Source organism: Pogoniulus pusillus, chromosome 4, assembly GCF_015220805.1.
Source record: "Pogoniulus pusillus isolate bPogPus1 chromosome 4, bPogPus1.pri, whole genome shotgun sequence".
Lineage (NCBI taxonomy): Eukaryota > Metazoa > Chordata > Aves > Piciformes > Lybiidae > Pogoniulus > Pogoniulus pusillus.
The window spans coordinates 4,316,383-4,333,260 of NC_087267.1; the positions used below are offsets into that span (position 1 = coordinate 4,316,383).

The following is a 16,878-nucleotide window of genomic DNA, read 5'->3' on the forward strand; positions in this document are numbered from 1 at the left end:
GTTTATCTCCCCAAGAAGTGTTATGTCTTTATATGCATATTTTTAAAGATAATTTATCTGAATAGCATCTGGATGACTTTTTAGATATTTTTTCCAAGAAAACATTGTTAGCAGGATTTTGTTGAACCTTTGGTCTGAAGCAATTGAAAATGCTGCTTCTTTCTGCCGTGTTTCTTACCTCAACCCTACATGTTTTGTCTCTGTTGTAGTGATAGCAGGTGCAAGATTTTCTTTCACTCACTTCTATTGGCAATTAGGTACTCTGCTTTAATCTTAGTTCTGTCCCAACAGCTGCAGAAAGAGCCATGGGATCCCTCACAGTGTGGAACTTCAAGGGGAGTGTGTTATATCAGAAGATCCATTCCATCAGTTTACCAACTTCTATAAATTGTGCCTCATGTCTGATACAGCATCTAGAGACTTAACAGGAGTCTTCTGGTTTTGTAGCTTTTCTCATTTTTCATCAGTCCTGCACAATGACAATGGTTAGAGTGGATGTCTTATATTCAAAAGTGGGTTTTATTCAGAAGTCATTTGTCATCAGTCACTATCTCTCTGGAACAGTGCAAAGTACTCATTTCAGAATTGATACGTTATGTGAGTTTATGCTTCTAGTTGAGAGGCAGTGTTCTCTCAAAACCGGAAAATCTCTATGATCCTTGGGCATTTATATCCCTTTTCTTCAAGGGAATGTAATCTTCCCATTTTTCTGAGGCTCTTTGGGCAATGCTGAGAACACAACTTTTTCACTAAGTCTTGTCAGGTTTTTTTATTGCCCTGTGCCAAGCGTTTATCACTGAATTCATCATTTTCAGAAGCCTGTCATCTTGAAGATGTATGGAGCACAGAGGAAAGTAAACTGTCTTCAATTCAGTTGTGTTCTCTGAAGTGAGATCTCTCTAAATAGTTATGTTTGAGGGATTCTTAATTACTGCTGTTTTAATTGCTGACAGAGCTTTTTATGTATCATAAACAGCCACGAGAAAGTTATCATCAAAGTTCTCCTGAGTTCAAAGCTAGAAGCAAAATTCTTTACCCTGTTGCAGGTACCAAATGAAGTCATGTTGACCTCACCTTGAGTTTAAGGAAGGATGTTGTCCTCTGCTTGAAAGTGCTAATAACTATGATAGTGTTACAATAGAATGTGTCCTTACTACAATATTGACAAAGACACATTTTTTTCAACATATAAAAAAAAATCTGCTTCTGGAAGACCTCATTGCTGTCTACAACTGCCTGAAGGGAAGCTGTAGCCAGGTGGGGGTTGGTCTCTTCTCCCAGGCAACCAGCAATAGAACAAGGGGACACAGTCTCAAGTTGTGCTGGGGCAAGTATAGGCTGGATGTTAGGAGGAAGTTCTTCCCAGAGAGAGTGATTTGCCATTGGAATGGGCTGCCCAGGGAGGTGGTGGAGTCACCATCCCTGGAGGTGTTCAAGAAAAGACTGGATGAGGCACTTAGTGCCATGGTCTAGTTGATTGGATAGGGCTGGGGGATAGGTGGATAGGTTGGACTGGATGATCTTGGAGGTCTCTTCCAGCCTGGTTGATACTATGATTTTATGATCAGGAAAACTGTCAGTAGAAAAATAATCAGTATTTACACATTATTAAGAAATATTAGAAGTTTTGCATGTTTAAAGCTATACTTGCCATCTTAGGCCGTGAAGGAGCAGCTGATACCTGTACATTCTCTCGTCTGCCCTAAACTTTATACATTGTTTTGTCGTTCATTTCAATTGATTAATGCCTATATATACCCTTATACTTTGGGTAAAACTGTATAATACTAGTATATTCTTAGGTAGGAAAATGTTGAAAACTTAAAATATAACTGCATAAAAATCAAGTTAACTTGATTTATCGTACTAATCTGTTTCAGTGGCTTTCAGAATTGGTGTTTTTCATTCACTTGTGAAAAAGGAGGTATGACCTGTAAGCAGATGTAGGATCAGCCTGAGAAATGCATACAGCAGAAGGCTCTATTGTGCCTTTTTATTTTTTAATTCCCTCAGAATGTCAGAAGAATAGTTAATATGAACTACAAAATGCCCAGGTTTCAAGTACTTGCTGTTTAGAGCTGTGTTTATGTGCCACGTGATAGTTTGCTCTCTTTGTTTTCTTTCAACAGAAAGATGTCTACTCTGCCTGCTTTTAAGATGATAATGTAAACTGTTTTTCTTAGATGTGTCTAACATCAACCATGGGCTTTGCAAAAAGCCTTAACTAATACAATATCTTTCAAAGGGAAATGTGGATATATCTTTTAAAGGGAAATGTGGATACTACAGATCTTGGATATTGAAGTCTTAAAATAGATAATGAAATCTCTCCATCAAAATTCTAAATATTCAGTTTACTGAGAAACAAGAAGTCAAACATTTACCTTGCTAATTTGAAAATTGACACTCTTCTTTTGTTTTCCTGCAGAACTTAAAAACAAATATTCTAAGAAAGCACTGGGGTCTTCTAAAACAAATTGTATCTCTTAATCTTAGTATCTTAAATGTTGACATTTAAGTTTTGGCGTTTTTTTTCCTACAGCCTTAAAATGTAGTTTATTCTATATCTGTCTTGAAGTAAGACTTTAGCTGAAGTATTTTTCTTGTATTTCATTTTTCATCATAATTTCTCATCTTTCTCTGGTAGATTCTTTGGGTCCACCTTACCATTCCCATCTCTCTATGTGCATACACGTTAGACTATCAGTTTGCACATTCTCCTCTTGAAACTTCTTTTTGTTTTATTGCTTGGATTTGATTTTTTTGGTGGTTTTTTTTTATGACAAGCCAAAGTGATGGTCTGTTTTTAATGAGGGAAGCTCACTAAAAAGACTTTGAATGTATTTTAAATTTGTTAATATGCAAAAACCAGCAGTATCAGTGATCCAGAGGAAGAAACAAAAGGCAAGCTCGTTTAGCTAGTATTTCACAGGGATGTCATAACAAAACAGTTTTGCTTACTAAAGAAATTCACTCTTTGAGAGGCCACTAGGAGAAGCTGTTTCCAAAGGTGAGGACTGGAAACAGTCTGCAGTCAACCCAGTGTCCATCACATCCAATTCCCATTGGAACTGGAATACCTTTTTTATTTCACATGCCATAGCTTTTCACAAGAAACTTAATCCTACCGTGCATCAAGTGACATCTGCAAATTATTATATGTTTTAGGACCTCTAGGAATCAAAATATTTCTAGCCTTATTTCCAAGCTTTAAAGGATTGTATCAAGTGAAGAAAAACAGTCCATTCCTGGAAGAAAACCTAAATCTCCCACCTAATCAATCAGCTTCCTTAGAATAACTGCCATCAGAACAGCAGTCTTATAAGATGGTCGCAGTAAAAGCTCCTGTAGAAACTCTGGTGACTTTTGGTGTCATTAAGTTCTTTATGGACAAACAGCTATTTCACACTTCATTTTACCAGGTCGAGTCTATAAGGTATTTATTTGAAATCTCTTGATATTTAATTCTGAGTGAATCAAAGTATTTGAGACAAGAGCTAATGTTACATCTGTGCCACTTAGACTGTGATCTAAGTAGACAAGACAAGCAAGTACAAATCCAATTCACAGAGTTTTCAAAAAATGGAAAACTAATATAGGCGAGAGAGAAGGCTACTCAGATTTTGGATGTTCACTGTTTCACCTAGTTCTTTAGTCCCAAAGGTAGTTATAAAGAGTAAGGTGGAAAAGAATGTGGACAAAAGAAACATTTACTTTCTCTTCATCTTCTTGAGAAGGTAATGTCACAAGGAAAACTCTTAAGAGTGTCCACTGCTTTTCTTGGATGAGTTCCAAGAGGGCCTATACTGCGAGATGAAAGATAGATGTTGGGTTTGAGTAGAAAAAATCAAGTCTAAACTGGGCTGCCCAGGGAGGTGGTGGAGTTGCTGTCCCTGGAGCTGTTCAAGGCAGGATTGGATGTGGCACTTGGTGCCAGGGTCTAGCCTTGAGCTCTGTGGTGAAGGGTTGGACTTGACGATCTATGAGGTCTCTTCCAACCTTGGTGATACTGTGATACAATCTCTAGCTTTTGGAATAGTGGGAAAGGCACATTTGTTGTGGGTTTTAGTTGCAGAATAGCTCCCACATAGTTTGTGGCTGATCTACACATTTGATTTCCAAATTACTGCTTGAGTCTAATTTTTTTGGCAGGCACAGTAGTTTGTAGACAGAAATAACCAACTTATAACAATGCTATTTTATTCTGCCTTCAAAGCAATTAAAGAAAAATATTGAGAGGACAAAATGAGTGGGAAATTTTAGATTACTTTTTTTTCTGTCTTTGTGTCAGATTATTTTTCATAAATAACAGATAGATATTCCCAAGAGTAATAAAAAAATTATCTCCAACACTATATGTGTCTCAGAGCTGCGTTGCAAAAATGCATTTTTATGTTCTACTTGTTGCAATAAGGCTAACAGGACCAAAGGAAATAATGATTCAGAGTTTGTGCTGCTTTCTAAAAGCATGGTTTGAAGAGATTAGTATTTCAGTGCTATAGATAGTATGTTTTTCTAACACCTTTTTCTCTACTCTTTCTTCTGGGACATTTCCTTCTGTGCTAACATACACTGAAAATATATTTAATAGTTCTGAAAATTGTAGGTGTTGTCAGTAAGGTTCTTTATGACAACAAACTCAGTGAAGTGACAGGTGCCTGGTACATAGTGATCCCAGCCTTAGTGCAGGTTGACAGATATGACATCCTACTGGCTCACCTTTTTCACTTACTGTTATCTGGACCCCTAGGTCTTTTCTGTCATATATATGACATGTCTCAACAAGGTTTAATATGACAGAACTATTTGCTTTATCACTCCAGAGCACAATCTCTCTTGACAATGAAATCAGACAGTACCATTTACTTAAATTTGAACCCATTCCATCTGTCAGAAGGCTGAGGTAAAGTATCCTGGCATCCATCAAAAGAGAGAAGATCAGCTATTTGCTCTTTCACATCAAATTTATACAATACTATAGTGATGTGCCTGGTTACTCATATCTCCACCATATCTGATTTTTATTGTTGTCTTCCTGATAATTTGAGGAGTTCAGGCATTCTTTCCACATTTTCTTGACAGATCACAAATATAAAGGTGAGAAGATTAATGTCATGAGCAGGTAGCTCTTATCCTGTCTAGATTTAAGTATAGTGCATAAAGTTAAAGGAACTATTCGGTAAAATCATATTTATAGAATCTAGAATGATTCTTAGAACAGTCGTAGGATGTCATCTTTCTTCCTGCTATTTCACTACATTTTCTTAGGACTAGAAACATTGAGGTACAGCTTTGGACACTCTGAAGGAGTTAAAGGGTGCATCTACACTTGTTAGAGGGCAGATCTGCACTTATAAATGCAGGTGGGAAGCAATAACTGCTTTGTTACCCTCAAGCTGGAAGTTCAGAGCGTAATAGGAAGTTTCCTGATACTTCTTTTTCAAGTGTGCTATACATGGGGAATTTATGGAAATATACATTTAAATGTCTTTAATTTTGTCTTTATTTTAATATAAAAGCCTTCAGGCTGAGATTTGACTAAGCAAGTGCTTGACATATTTAATAAAAGGCTTAATCTAAATCATTGAGATGTCTAAAAATGCCAGTTAGCTCTTAAAGCTTTATGTTATTTTTATATGCAAGTCTTGCTTACATGCTACTATTTGTCAGTCGGGAATGGGGAATAAAAAATCTATGCTTACTCTAAACAGAGTTATTCCTAAGTGTTGCCTGCTCTGGCACTTCTCAGTGTAGTTTTCCTCCCATCTTTATTTTAAAGTTGCTTTCAACCATAGTATGCCTCTGGAGAAAATACCAGGAAGATTCGAGGAGTCGAAATACAACAAGATCTGAGCAGGCTCGTCTGTTGTGCCATTAGTACTGATTTTCTGAGAAAGGCTATTAATTAGCTTTGGGAATTATTTGAGAGAAGTATATACTACTTTGTGTTCATATTGGGATCAGGTGGAAACTTAGGATGTGAATTCAGAAGTTCAGCTCCAATGTTAAACTGTATGACTAGTTGCTTTCTGTTGTTCAATTCACAAGACACTGCTTATCCTTCAAGACAATGGGTGAGGGGAAAGGTGAGTTAGCATGCATGTTAACTAAAAGCTTTAAAGATCACTATTCAAAGCAGAATCAGTGTGAAGAGATACTGACAATTATTAAATATTTAATATTACAGGCCAGATGGAATTGGAACAGTATCTGTAGAAGAGAAGGAAAGGTTTGAGGAAATTAAGGACAGACTTTCCTTCCTTTTAGAAAACCAAATAAGCCATTTCAGGTGAGTATATTATTTATGCAACACGTACTAAGATTTCTTTAGAAGAATTTCCTTGTGATTTTTGTCTTGAATAAGTAGAGTGAAAATAGTCTACCTGTAAATAAATTTTGAATATATTCAATGTGGAATACTTTATTTGCAGAAATTATTGTACTTAAAATCTATTTGTATATCACATGATTTGTATTTTTTCTTTGGTAGAAGAGCCTGTGCAAGAACGTAGGCCTGCTTTTTGTTGTTGTTTTTAATCTTTAAGCTTTCTGTAACTCTTACCTAAGAAAGATATCAGAATTAAAACGATCCATGGCAATTTCTGGATTAGTGCTGGTCAGTGTAATGGAGGGGTAATTAATGTGAGATGATATTTTTCCAAAATTGATGTTGTTTGTTAAATTTGGTATTCAAAACTGTCAGCCTTCCAGGCTGGCTTCCATCTTCTACTGATCTTTCTATTGTCAGTCTGAGCATCTGTGCCATTTGCACGTGCCCTGGAATATTTTAGATACTTCCATGTCCAGCTTGCTTGCATAGGTTTTACAGGTTTAAAATACCAAATTCTCTATGATAACCTCTTTATCTTCCTTATGTTATCATATAGAGGGATTTTGTTTCAGGTTTTGACCACTGTATTTTATTTTGTGGCCTATGTTTTACTTGGGCACCTGATTTCTTCATTTTCCCTGATGTTTCTTTTATGTTTCTTGCTTTTTTGATTATTCTTTAAGATTTTATGCTTGGTTGGGGTTTTTTTTGGGGGAGCTGTTTTCTTTGGTTTGGTTTTTGTTGGGTTTTTTCTCTCAGGTTGTTCAATTTTTCTTAGTTCCCTTTATTGAAAATTGAATGTACTGATTTTTTTAACCTGTTCTCTTTTGTTGCATTACTAAATTTTGTTGGTTTATAATAACTAGTTCAGAGCACCTTTCAAACCATTGGAGACCAAGTCCGAACTAGCATCTTTTCATGTCTCAAATTAGCTGTCCAAGGAAGCGGTTCAGAACTATGTCCTGAAATAGTATTGTTAAGTCTCATCCTAATGAGATCTATGCATGTGTATGACTGAAATGTCTTGCTTTTACTATTTAGCATTGAGTTATAGCTCCTTTAATCTCATTTAACATTTTATAATCACTCTCACCATCTTAATTGGAGATTCTAAACTTTTCTAAGCTTTGCCTCCACTCCATTGCTTAGCATTGAATGCACTGGTGGAGAGTTTAACTGAAGAGTGTATTTATCTTCCTGCCTTTTCAGAGATGCACTGAACATCTTCTGTGCCCACCTATGTCACTAGGTCACACTCATTTGAGAAAGATACTCTCCTGTGCTTTTCAGCTAACTTACAGCTTCCAGTTTTAATATTCCCCTATGACCTTTTTTATTTTAATTTTCATTGCTATCAGCCTCACTCTATTATGAATAAGATGCAGTCAGTTCATCCCCTACAGTTGCTTCTCATCTAAACTATTTCCCAGTTCATAAGGTAGCTAAGCATTTCCTCTCTGTTGCCTTCCACTGAGACTTCAGGTCTGCCTGCCTCTCAGGCATCAAATGAAGACACACTGCAGTGACAGCTCCCATGGCCTTTAAACTCATACTTGGCTGTGTGAATTTTATCTCTGCAATGTCCCTCCTATGCTTTCCGATGTTACTGGTACTAATGTAGGCCATGAGTGCTTCTCCCTCTCTGTTCTCCTATAGGTAACTTAAATACCTTTGTACCCAGCAACTAACTTACTGCTTGGGCGTTTTGGATGTCACGGACCTAATTGTCCATACACCTAACAAATTAATTTACTTCTGTTACTATCTATATCTCCTTGTCCTTAAAGTTCCCCTCAGTTGTGGACATATGCTTGCCACAGCCAAACAATGTGGAATCAGCTGCCATGGGGGCTTAAGGCGAGATGGAATTCCTCCTTGCCATTAAGATGCTGCTTCCCTGTCTCCTCAGCAGTACAGAGGCTTGCAGGATTGCTCAGAGTGTCCCCTTAGGCCTCTGCAGTAAACATATCCTTTTCTTTAAGCTGCTTCTCCAAAGAAAACTTTGTGAGAAATGCCTCATACCAATTGCAAACATAAGCTTGCTGCCCATGTTGTCTCTGCAGTAGAGTAACTTATGTTATCTACATTGCAGAACACTCCTGGGAGGAAGTCTTTGATTTGAAATACTAAGTATAATCAAGAAATGAGTGACTATTAATAAAAAAACTGTCATTAGAGGTTGATAGGAATAAACAGTGGAAAAGATAAGTGAAGGATTGTGGTGATAATGCAAAAGAAGACAAAACACCTAAAGACATGTTTTAAGGTTTTCTCAGCACCTAAGATCATTAAAACATGTCCTCAAAAACTATTAGCACAACAGTAAAAATTAAATAGGGCAAAACAAATACTAGAACTCTCACTGTGGGAAATCCTTTTTTGACCTCATTTACAAGGCTTTATTTTGGCTGACCAAAATGTATACCTAGTCAGAATCCTTTTATCCTTTGAAAAGACTTTTCTATTGGAGAACATTAGAATATGAGGCTACCACTCTCAGTGAGTAATAAGAAAAATTAATCTCAGCAAAGTAAAAAATCCTTTTTCCAATTGGGAATATCCCAGCAAGATTTTATAAACAGGATTAAGCGAGGTTATAGTTGCTGGGGTATTATAGTCTCATAGAGCTGATACATTGGGTTATTTAGTAGACAAAAATGAAAAACAAAGCTATGAATGGGATCACTTTTTAATCTAAAAAGTACAGAGACAGAAATGGGTATGGTTTAAGCTGTAGCTGATAAAACTTAAGATAACATAAAATGTTTTTTTCAAGCTATTTATAGTATTATTGGAATTTTTCTCATTCACATGTATCTCTAGAAACTTAAATATCTGACATTTTATGCTTAGCTTAATCCAATATTAAAACAATATATGCTATGCAGAGAAATAGCATCCCTTTCCAGGAAGGTGAGCTAAGCTGGTTTGAGACCATTAAATGTCCTTCATAGTTGAGGAAGTGGAAGTGATGTGTGTTTTGCTTTTTGTGTATTTTTTGTATGCACACCTGGGCTGCTGGTGAAATGATGGTGTACTGTGTATACGCTACATGATAGATTGCTGAAGAGGCCTACTGCCTTCATAAGTACTTTGTGTATGGGAGTCTAATGCTAGCATAAATAGATGCAGGTGGTATACAGTTATATTTCAAAGTGAATTCTTAGGTATTATAATTCTGATAATTTTCTCTCTCTCTTTCTCTTTTTTTTTAAGATACTGTTTCCCTTTTGGACGTCCTGAAGGAGCTTTAAAAGCTACACTTTCATTACTTGAAAGGGTGAGTTTGAGAACATACTTTAAATTCTGCTTGAGTACTAAATGTGCATACAGGTTGCTGAAAGGAGTCTCATGTCTTTGCAGATATTTTACAGGTAGTTTTAGTTGTTCAGTGGGAGGTTTTTTTCCTCATTGCCTTCCACAGAGACAGACATTTGTTTTCGGTTCTGTTACTTGGGTTTTCACTTCAGGCCACTCTATTTCTTTATAATTCTAAGATTGCCCAATGTTACCTCTGAAGTAGTACAAGTCTACTCTACAGCCCCTTTGCCTGGGCAGCTATAAACTCATGCATAGCAAATCCTCTTATATTGACTGGGCTATGAAAGACTTTGTAATAGTCAGTCATTTCCAAGGAAAGAGAATTTAAATTCCAGCAGGGATTGCAGAGGAATTGTATCAGCAGGAGCCTGATGAAGGCATGAATTTAAAAAAAAAAAAAAAAGCCAAAACACAGAAACCTTAGGACTCAGTTTGCATAACTGCCCAAATCTGTCAGGTCTGGTCCTAGGGAGTGTCAGTTGTTCTGCACTGCAGAACACTCTGTGGCTAGAGATTCTGTCTTAGAAAACATCTACCACATTCCAACCTTATAGGGAGTCTGGGTATTTATGTTTTCTGTCGCTTACAATCTCAGTGCTGGTAGTGCTGTGTAGATTCCTTTGTGTTATGTGAAACAGCCATTTACTCTCCCTTTCCACAGAATCACAGAAACATTCAGCTTGGAAAAAACCCTCAGGATCACCAAGTCCAACTGACAACCCTACTCTACGAGGTTCACTCTAAACCATATCCCCAAGCACCACATCCAAATGACTTTTAAGCACATCCAGGGTAGGTGACTCCCTGAGCAGCCCATTCCAATGCCTGACCACTCTTTCTGTGAAAAAATGTTTCCTAATATTCAGTCTAAACCTACACAGTCACAGCTTGAGGGCATTCCCTCTCGTTCAGTCACTACCTGTGGGAAGAGACCAGCATGAACCTCTGCACAACGTCCTTTCACATAGGTGTAGACATTGATGAGGTCTCCCTTCAGCCTCCTTTTTTTCAAACTAAACAGCCCCAGCATCTTCAGTCACTCCTCATAACGTTTGTTCCCTAGGCCCTTCACCAGCTTCCTTGCCCTCCTCTGCACTTTCTCCAGCACCTTGACATCTCTCTTGTATTGAGGTGCCCAAAATTGAACACAGTACTCAAAGTGTGGCTTCACTGTGACGGATTATGCAAAACTAATAATCTGTATTAATTTTGATATCCAGGCAATGATTGTTAATAACTATGAAAACTGTTTATTAACATTAAAACTCGCCAGAAAACTAATTCACAAGGTTCAAAAAAATGCACACTTTGGAAATTTATGCACGCAGAAAACAGGCAAAACTAGAACACTTATTTCTTAAAGTGGCAAATGCAAACGTTAAGAACACTTATTTCTTAAAGTGGCAAATGCAAACATTAAGAACACTTATTTCTTACAGTGGCAAATGCAAACGTTATACTGGAAGAGAAGATTCTTGCGGTTGGTTATGATGTGTATCCTCTAGAGGACACAAGAAGCGCCTTTCTGCTCATGGCAGAAGGCATTTAATGAATTAGAGGAGGCTTTTAAATTTTTACTTACAAAAGAGTATCAGACAGTACCCAAAGTACATGGAGGGGTTGCTGTCAGTGGTCTTAAAGCTGTTGGAGGCTTTGGAGTTTCCCAGTGTTTTTTCTCAAGGAGCTGAGAGTCTATGGCATAGTCTCTGACCTGTATCCTCTTGATTCCCTATTCAGCAGAAGCCTTGCAGAGGGGCAGGCAGGATGCAATGAGGCAGCAGAGCATGCCATACTACCTGCTCATCCCTTTTTATCAACACCACCCAAGACTAATGGGGCTTTGGACATAGATTAGCCAATCAAAATGGCACTTTTCCAAGCTTGACCATATTAGCTGAAGCCAGGGTTTTTGTTTTCCTTTCCTGCAATTGCTTCCCTGAGCACAGAAGTAGGGGGAACAGGGGGACATGTCTGGACAAGCCAGAGTCCTCTTTCCCACAGTTGCTTCTCCCCACAGCAGAAGCAGGGAGAGCAGGAAAACATGCCTGGGCAAGCCAGGGCATGGATAAGCCCAGTTTTGGCCTATCAGGCCTAGCACAACACTCACCAGAGCCAAGTACAAGGGGACAATCACCTCCCTACTCCTGCTGCACACAGCATTTTTTTATACACATCATTTCTTTTTTCCTGCTGTTAAAAATAGCAATGGTACTATGACACTCAACGCCATTGTCAGTCTGCTGGGAGTGAATGTGCATTCTTATACTTATGGATGTGGAATGGGTTAGAAATACTTTTTTTACCTGTCTTTGAAATTTTTGAAGACAAATCAGATCCAGAATAAAAGGGTTTGAGTACTGGGTTTTCACTTCTCAATAATCCAAATGTTATTCATTAAAAAGGAGCAAGTTAGCAAAGGCAGACAGTGTCATATGTGCATGAAAGTAAAGAAGTCTAACTTTGCAACAATATTTTCCTAATAGCTTCTTAGTTGCTGAACTAGGTTTATCTTCTCCCATATCCTTCTCCACACCATATCTCTTGCTCAGTCCCTTTAATAGTGATTTTGAGATATGTTTTATAGGAGTGTAGCTTGTCTGTGAATCCAGTGGAGAAGCATTTTTTAAAGGATGTGAGTTATCTGAAATTTTGTTATTTTACAGTAAAATATTTTTACCTACCCATTGAAAGTGAATGTAGTATAGCATTGAAGTAAAAATGCAATACAATATTTACTCCATCTTTTTCATGGTAATGCAGAGTATATAATGTTGCTTACATATAAAGAGGATATATATCCTCAGCTTACCTCATTTGCAATAAGTGTTTCATTTTATCAAAGTCCTATGTTTTAAAAATTAATAAGCTTTAGAAACTGTGAGGTTTTGAAAAGCTTTATATGATCTGTTCTTCTACTCATCCATAATAAGATATTCTGCAAGAAATTAAATTTTTTCTTGCCTACTCTAGCTCACCGTTTTTCAGAGTAAGGCCAAATTGTGTTTGAATAAGTTTGTGAAGGAAAAAATCGAGTCAGTATTAGCTCTGATGTTGTTGTTTAATTTATCCTTGAATAGTCAGTGGTTATGCAGTGGTGGAAGCTTTTCCACAGATAAGAACCAGGATTTCCACATCTTTAATGAACATGACAATGCAGCCCATCTGTGTTCTTGTTATATTGGCCTTGACCTTTGCACCACTGTGTAAAGACTGGCTGGCATACTGCAAGATGCTACCTGAAGGGAGGCTGTAGCCAGGTGGGGGTTGCTCTCCTCTCCCAGGCAATCAGCAACAGAAAAAGGGGACACAGTCTCAAGTTGTGCTGGGGAAAGTACAGGCTGGATGTTAGGAGGAAGTTCTTCCCAGAGAGAGTGATTGGCATTGGAATGGGCTGCCCAGGGAGGTGGTGGAGTCACCATCCCTGGCGGTGTTCAAGAAAAGGCTGGCTGAGGCACTTAGTGCCATGGTCTAGTTGACTGGATAGGGCTGTGTGCTAGGTTGGACTGGATGATCTTGGAAATCTCTTCCAACTTGGTTGATTCTATGATTCTATGATGAACAGTATGGGTATTGTATATAAATACCATATAGGCAGTCAAGTTAGAGTTGAAAAGAAACCTTCATAGACAATTACGTAGTTCTACCAACTGAAATAGTTCCTTTTTGATTTCTGCCTTTAACCATTATCAGATCCATAGTAACTTTAGAATAGATTTTTCCTTTTCCCTAAGGATTTCAATAATTACTGTAACCAAGTGATACCATTCTCTCTGATACAGGTTTTAATGAAAGATATTGCCACTCCCATACCAGCAGAAGAGGTGAAGAAAGTGGTTAGAAAATGTCTGGAGAAGGCTGCCTTGATCAATTACACTCGACTTACAGAATATGCCAAAATAGAAGGTTAGTACAGCAATCAGCTGCCAAAGTGGCTGTAAAAGCCAACAATGCCTATTAACTGAATATTCTGTGAGCTGCCTTTTTCCTTTCCAGAACAAACCCCTTCCACAGGGAGAGGAAATGTCTCATTAAAATCTCAGCTGGTGAACTAGGGAGCTTTTTCCTATTCATTGCTTTAATATGCCTCCTGGGACCCTGTTTGAATGATAGACTAGGACTTCTTAATTTAAGTTGCTCTTTGTTCTTACTTTAGAGTCTTCCATAAAACTAAAAGGTTGGTTTAAGGTTATTTTTTATTTCTCAAACTATTTCTATTAATTAAAATACTAGTAGGAAGTTCTTTCCCTAACAGTAGTGACAGTACCTTGAAACATGAAAACTCTAGGTATAGATGCATTTCTGATGTATTTGTAAGGCAGATAAGTGTTGGGTTTGGGATCTGGGCTTTTTTTGCTGTTGTGTCATCAAAATAATCTGATTCTTTTAACTTTACTTACATCCTGGTTTTCTGAATGAATTAATGGGACAAAATACTGGATTTGATGGTATTCAGAAGGTTTTCTGGAATTCAGGTATCTTCTAGAAAGTATATCATGGAATTAAGTATAATTATACTCCAAAAAAAGCATTTAGGATACACTATGTAGTTTTTTCTATTTGTAAACCTTATTTAGAAGAAAAAGGAAGTCATAATAGTCAAATGCCTTGTTGAGACACATCTGCTATTCTCCTAAATTGCAGAAAGCTTGAGATACTTATGTGGGTATATTGAGGAGTGAAAAAAAGAGTGTTCACATCTATATAACTGGATTTTTGGAGGCAGAGTCAAGTAGCATAAAAATGCATGAACAGTGAATCCCACTTAAAAAATGCAGGTCTTTTTATTATGTGTTTCTAGCAATACACTAGAAGAAATGGAGTTATCATACCAGCAAAATGATGAAGCCTCATATATTTAGCTGCATTAGAAAGCCACCTTTTTTACTTTTTTCCATTTCTGCTCAAATTATCTGAAAACATGAGTTAAACAATCTCAGAAGTGATTAACAAAAAAACCTATCTTATCACTATAGCAACCAGTATTATATCATGGGAGTAACAACATGAAACCATCTTAGAAACCATTTTATCATAATTAATTATGATATCATGTTGTGTTAAAGAAAAAAAGGATGTATATTAAATCTGTTCTGGCAAATGAGAAAGGCAAAAATAACAGTTTTCTCTAGTTTTTGTCTTTCTCTATTCATAAAGGAGATTTTTTTTTCATGTTCAGTATTTCAGTCTTTTAGCAAACCTTTTTTGAAAGGTGACAAAAACATGCCAAAGAGATGATTCACTGACACCAAATTGGATTGAAAAAGGTTTTTTTTATGGTGATGTAAATACATCTTTGCCCAAGATTTTTAACTGTGTCCATGTCCAATGGTGGCAGTTCTGCTGCAAGGAGCACAGAAATATGTGCCCATAAAACTGCCTTGCATTCCATGGCCTGTTTTGACCTGCATGTTTCTTTTTGGATTTATTCTCTTTTGGTTGAAACATGACTAGATCTCTCTAAGTAGCTGTATGCTCAGGTAAGTGCAATCCCAAAGCACAGCAGATAATTGAAAATGAGTCTAGTATCTCAATGAGTAATAGGTTGAGTAGGTTTTCTGAGAATAGACTACTATGTCAAAATGAAGGGCTCTGGCATCATAACATCAGAAAATGAAACGCATTGGTTTGTAGTAGCAGTGACACCTGTCTCTTTTTATACTCTGGTCATTAAGAATACCCTAGCTTTTTACCAATACATGTGTTATTGTGCTTCTTTAGGTTTATGGAAGCATTATTTTATCCCTGCACTGAAATGACATTCTTCTGTTGAAATTAATTCATGTTAATGTTTGCATTAATTGCTTACTCTTCAGTTTGCATACAGAAAGCAAACAGTCATTATCCTTATAACATTACTGATGTCTTCAAATTAAGCTGTAATTTCAGGGATTTTTGCCCTGTTCTGTGAATATGTCTTCAATGAACCACGTCATATCAGTCAGTCAAAATGCATGATGTCAACTATAGACAAATAGTAACTAGTTGAGATGCAAAGAAGGGTCTAACAAAAATAACATTCTTATATTCATATTTCCCTGTATTCTTTTACTGTTACTTATATTTTTAAATTTCTAGGCACAGTATGGATTCAAACTCAGCCAGTGAGCCAAAGTGTAAATGTAGGACTAGTATAATATAAATATACAACCTAAAAACATGCACCATTTCTTCCTCAGATGACAAAACTCATCACTTGTGAGAGCTTTTAAGAAGATTTTAACTCATTATTTGGTACTCATTCTTCTCTAACTAAATTAAAATAGTAATATTCCTGTAATGATGTTTTTCTTCTCTTTCTTGTTTCATGTTTAGCAACAGTGGAAAAGGACTCAGGTGATTATTATTTGTGTGTATGTCTGCATGCATTGCAAATGTAGTGTGTTGTGTCTGTTGTTTTAGTATTTGTGTTGATTTCAACAATACAAGATACCTACCAGAACATGTGTGAATGTTAAAAATCATTTTGATGTCCGTGCATTCTTTATCTGTATTGACACTCAACTACAATGTGCATATTTATTAGGAAGGTAGATAATTTTGTTCTTTGGACTATGACACAATTGTAGTTTGTGTTAAAGAGCTGTAACTAAAGGATGCAGAAAGGCTTGCTTGTTAAATTCAAAATTAGTTTGTGTATTTAGAGAAATACAATTTCATAGTCATCAGCAAAAATGGTATCCATTTGTTAATGGGACCGCTGGATTTATTTATGAAGGTTTTGGTAGTGTTCTCAGAATGAAGTAGTTTTCCATCTGTCATGAGAGACCAGGATGATGACTACAGGCTGCATAAAAGTATTCCACAATGGAACTCCTTGCCAAGGAGGGACTTGAAGAGAGAAAGATTGTCCATTTTTGGAGGAACAGCTTCTTTAACCAGTAAACAACAAAGTGTCTGTTAGCTTCTGCTACAGCTGGTAGTGGTGCTGGTGCTGGCTCTGGCTTATGCTGCTCCCCCACTTGCTGACGCTGGTACCATTGCTAGTGACACACATGCTTCCTGGTGTAAGAGGAACACGTGCTGAGATGTCCCTCTCATGAGATTAATACCATAAGTTTCAGCCAAAACAGGTTTTTCTTATCTTCATAAGACTTCCTCCTTTAGCTCTTTGTCAGGCCAACTTCACAAATCTTCATTTAACACACATACCTGCTTATTGTAGATGACCTTCGTCTCAAAGCATGGTAAATCAAATTGTCTTCCTGTTCCGTGGCCACCTAGGCCAC

The 16,878-nt window shown here is 37.1% G+C and overlaps 1 protein-coding gene across 19 annotated transcripts in view; it reads left to right on the forward strand.

The window, feature by feature from the left end:
- The window catches only part of CADPS2 (calcium dependent secretion activator 2), a 315,634-nt gene that overhangs the window by 225,117 nt on the left and 73,639 nt on the right, over positions 1-16,878 (forward strand). For 13 of the 19 annotated variants that reach the window (XM_064142033.1, XM_064142028.1, XM_064142027.1 and 10 more), the window contains exons 14-17: positions 6,188-6,289; positions 9,548-9,611; positions 13,432-13,555; positions 15,965-15,985. In XM_064142033.1, the coding sequence (XP_063998103.1) occupies positions 6,188-6,289; positions 9,548-9,611; positions 13,432-13,555; positions 15,965-15,985 (311 nt within the window). The remainder of the gene's footprint in view (positions 1-6,187; positions 6,290-9,547; positions 9,612-13,431; positions 13,556-15,964; positions 15,986-16,878) is intronic. The other 6 variants (XM_064142019.1, XM_064142024.1, XM_064142031.1 and 3 more) reach the window with 1 other exon arrangement.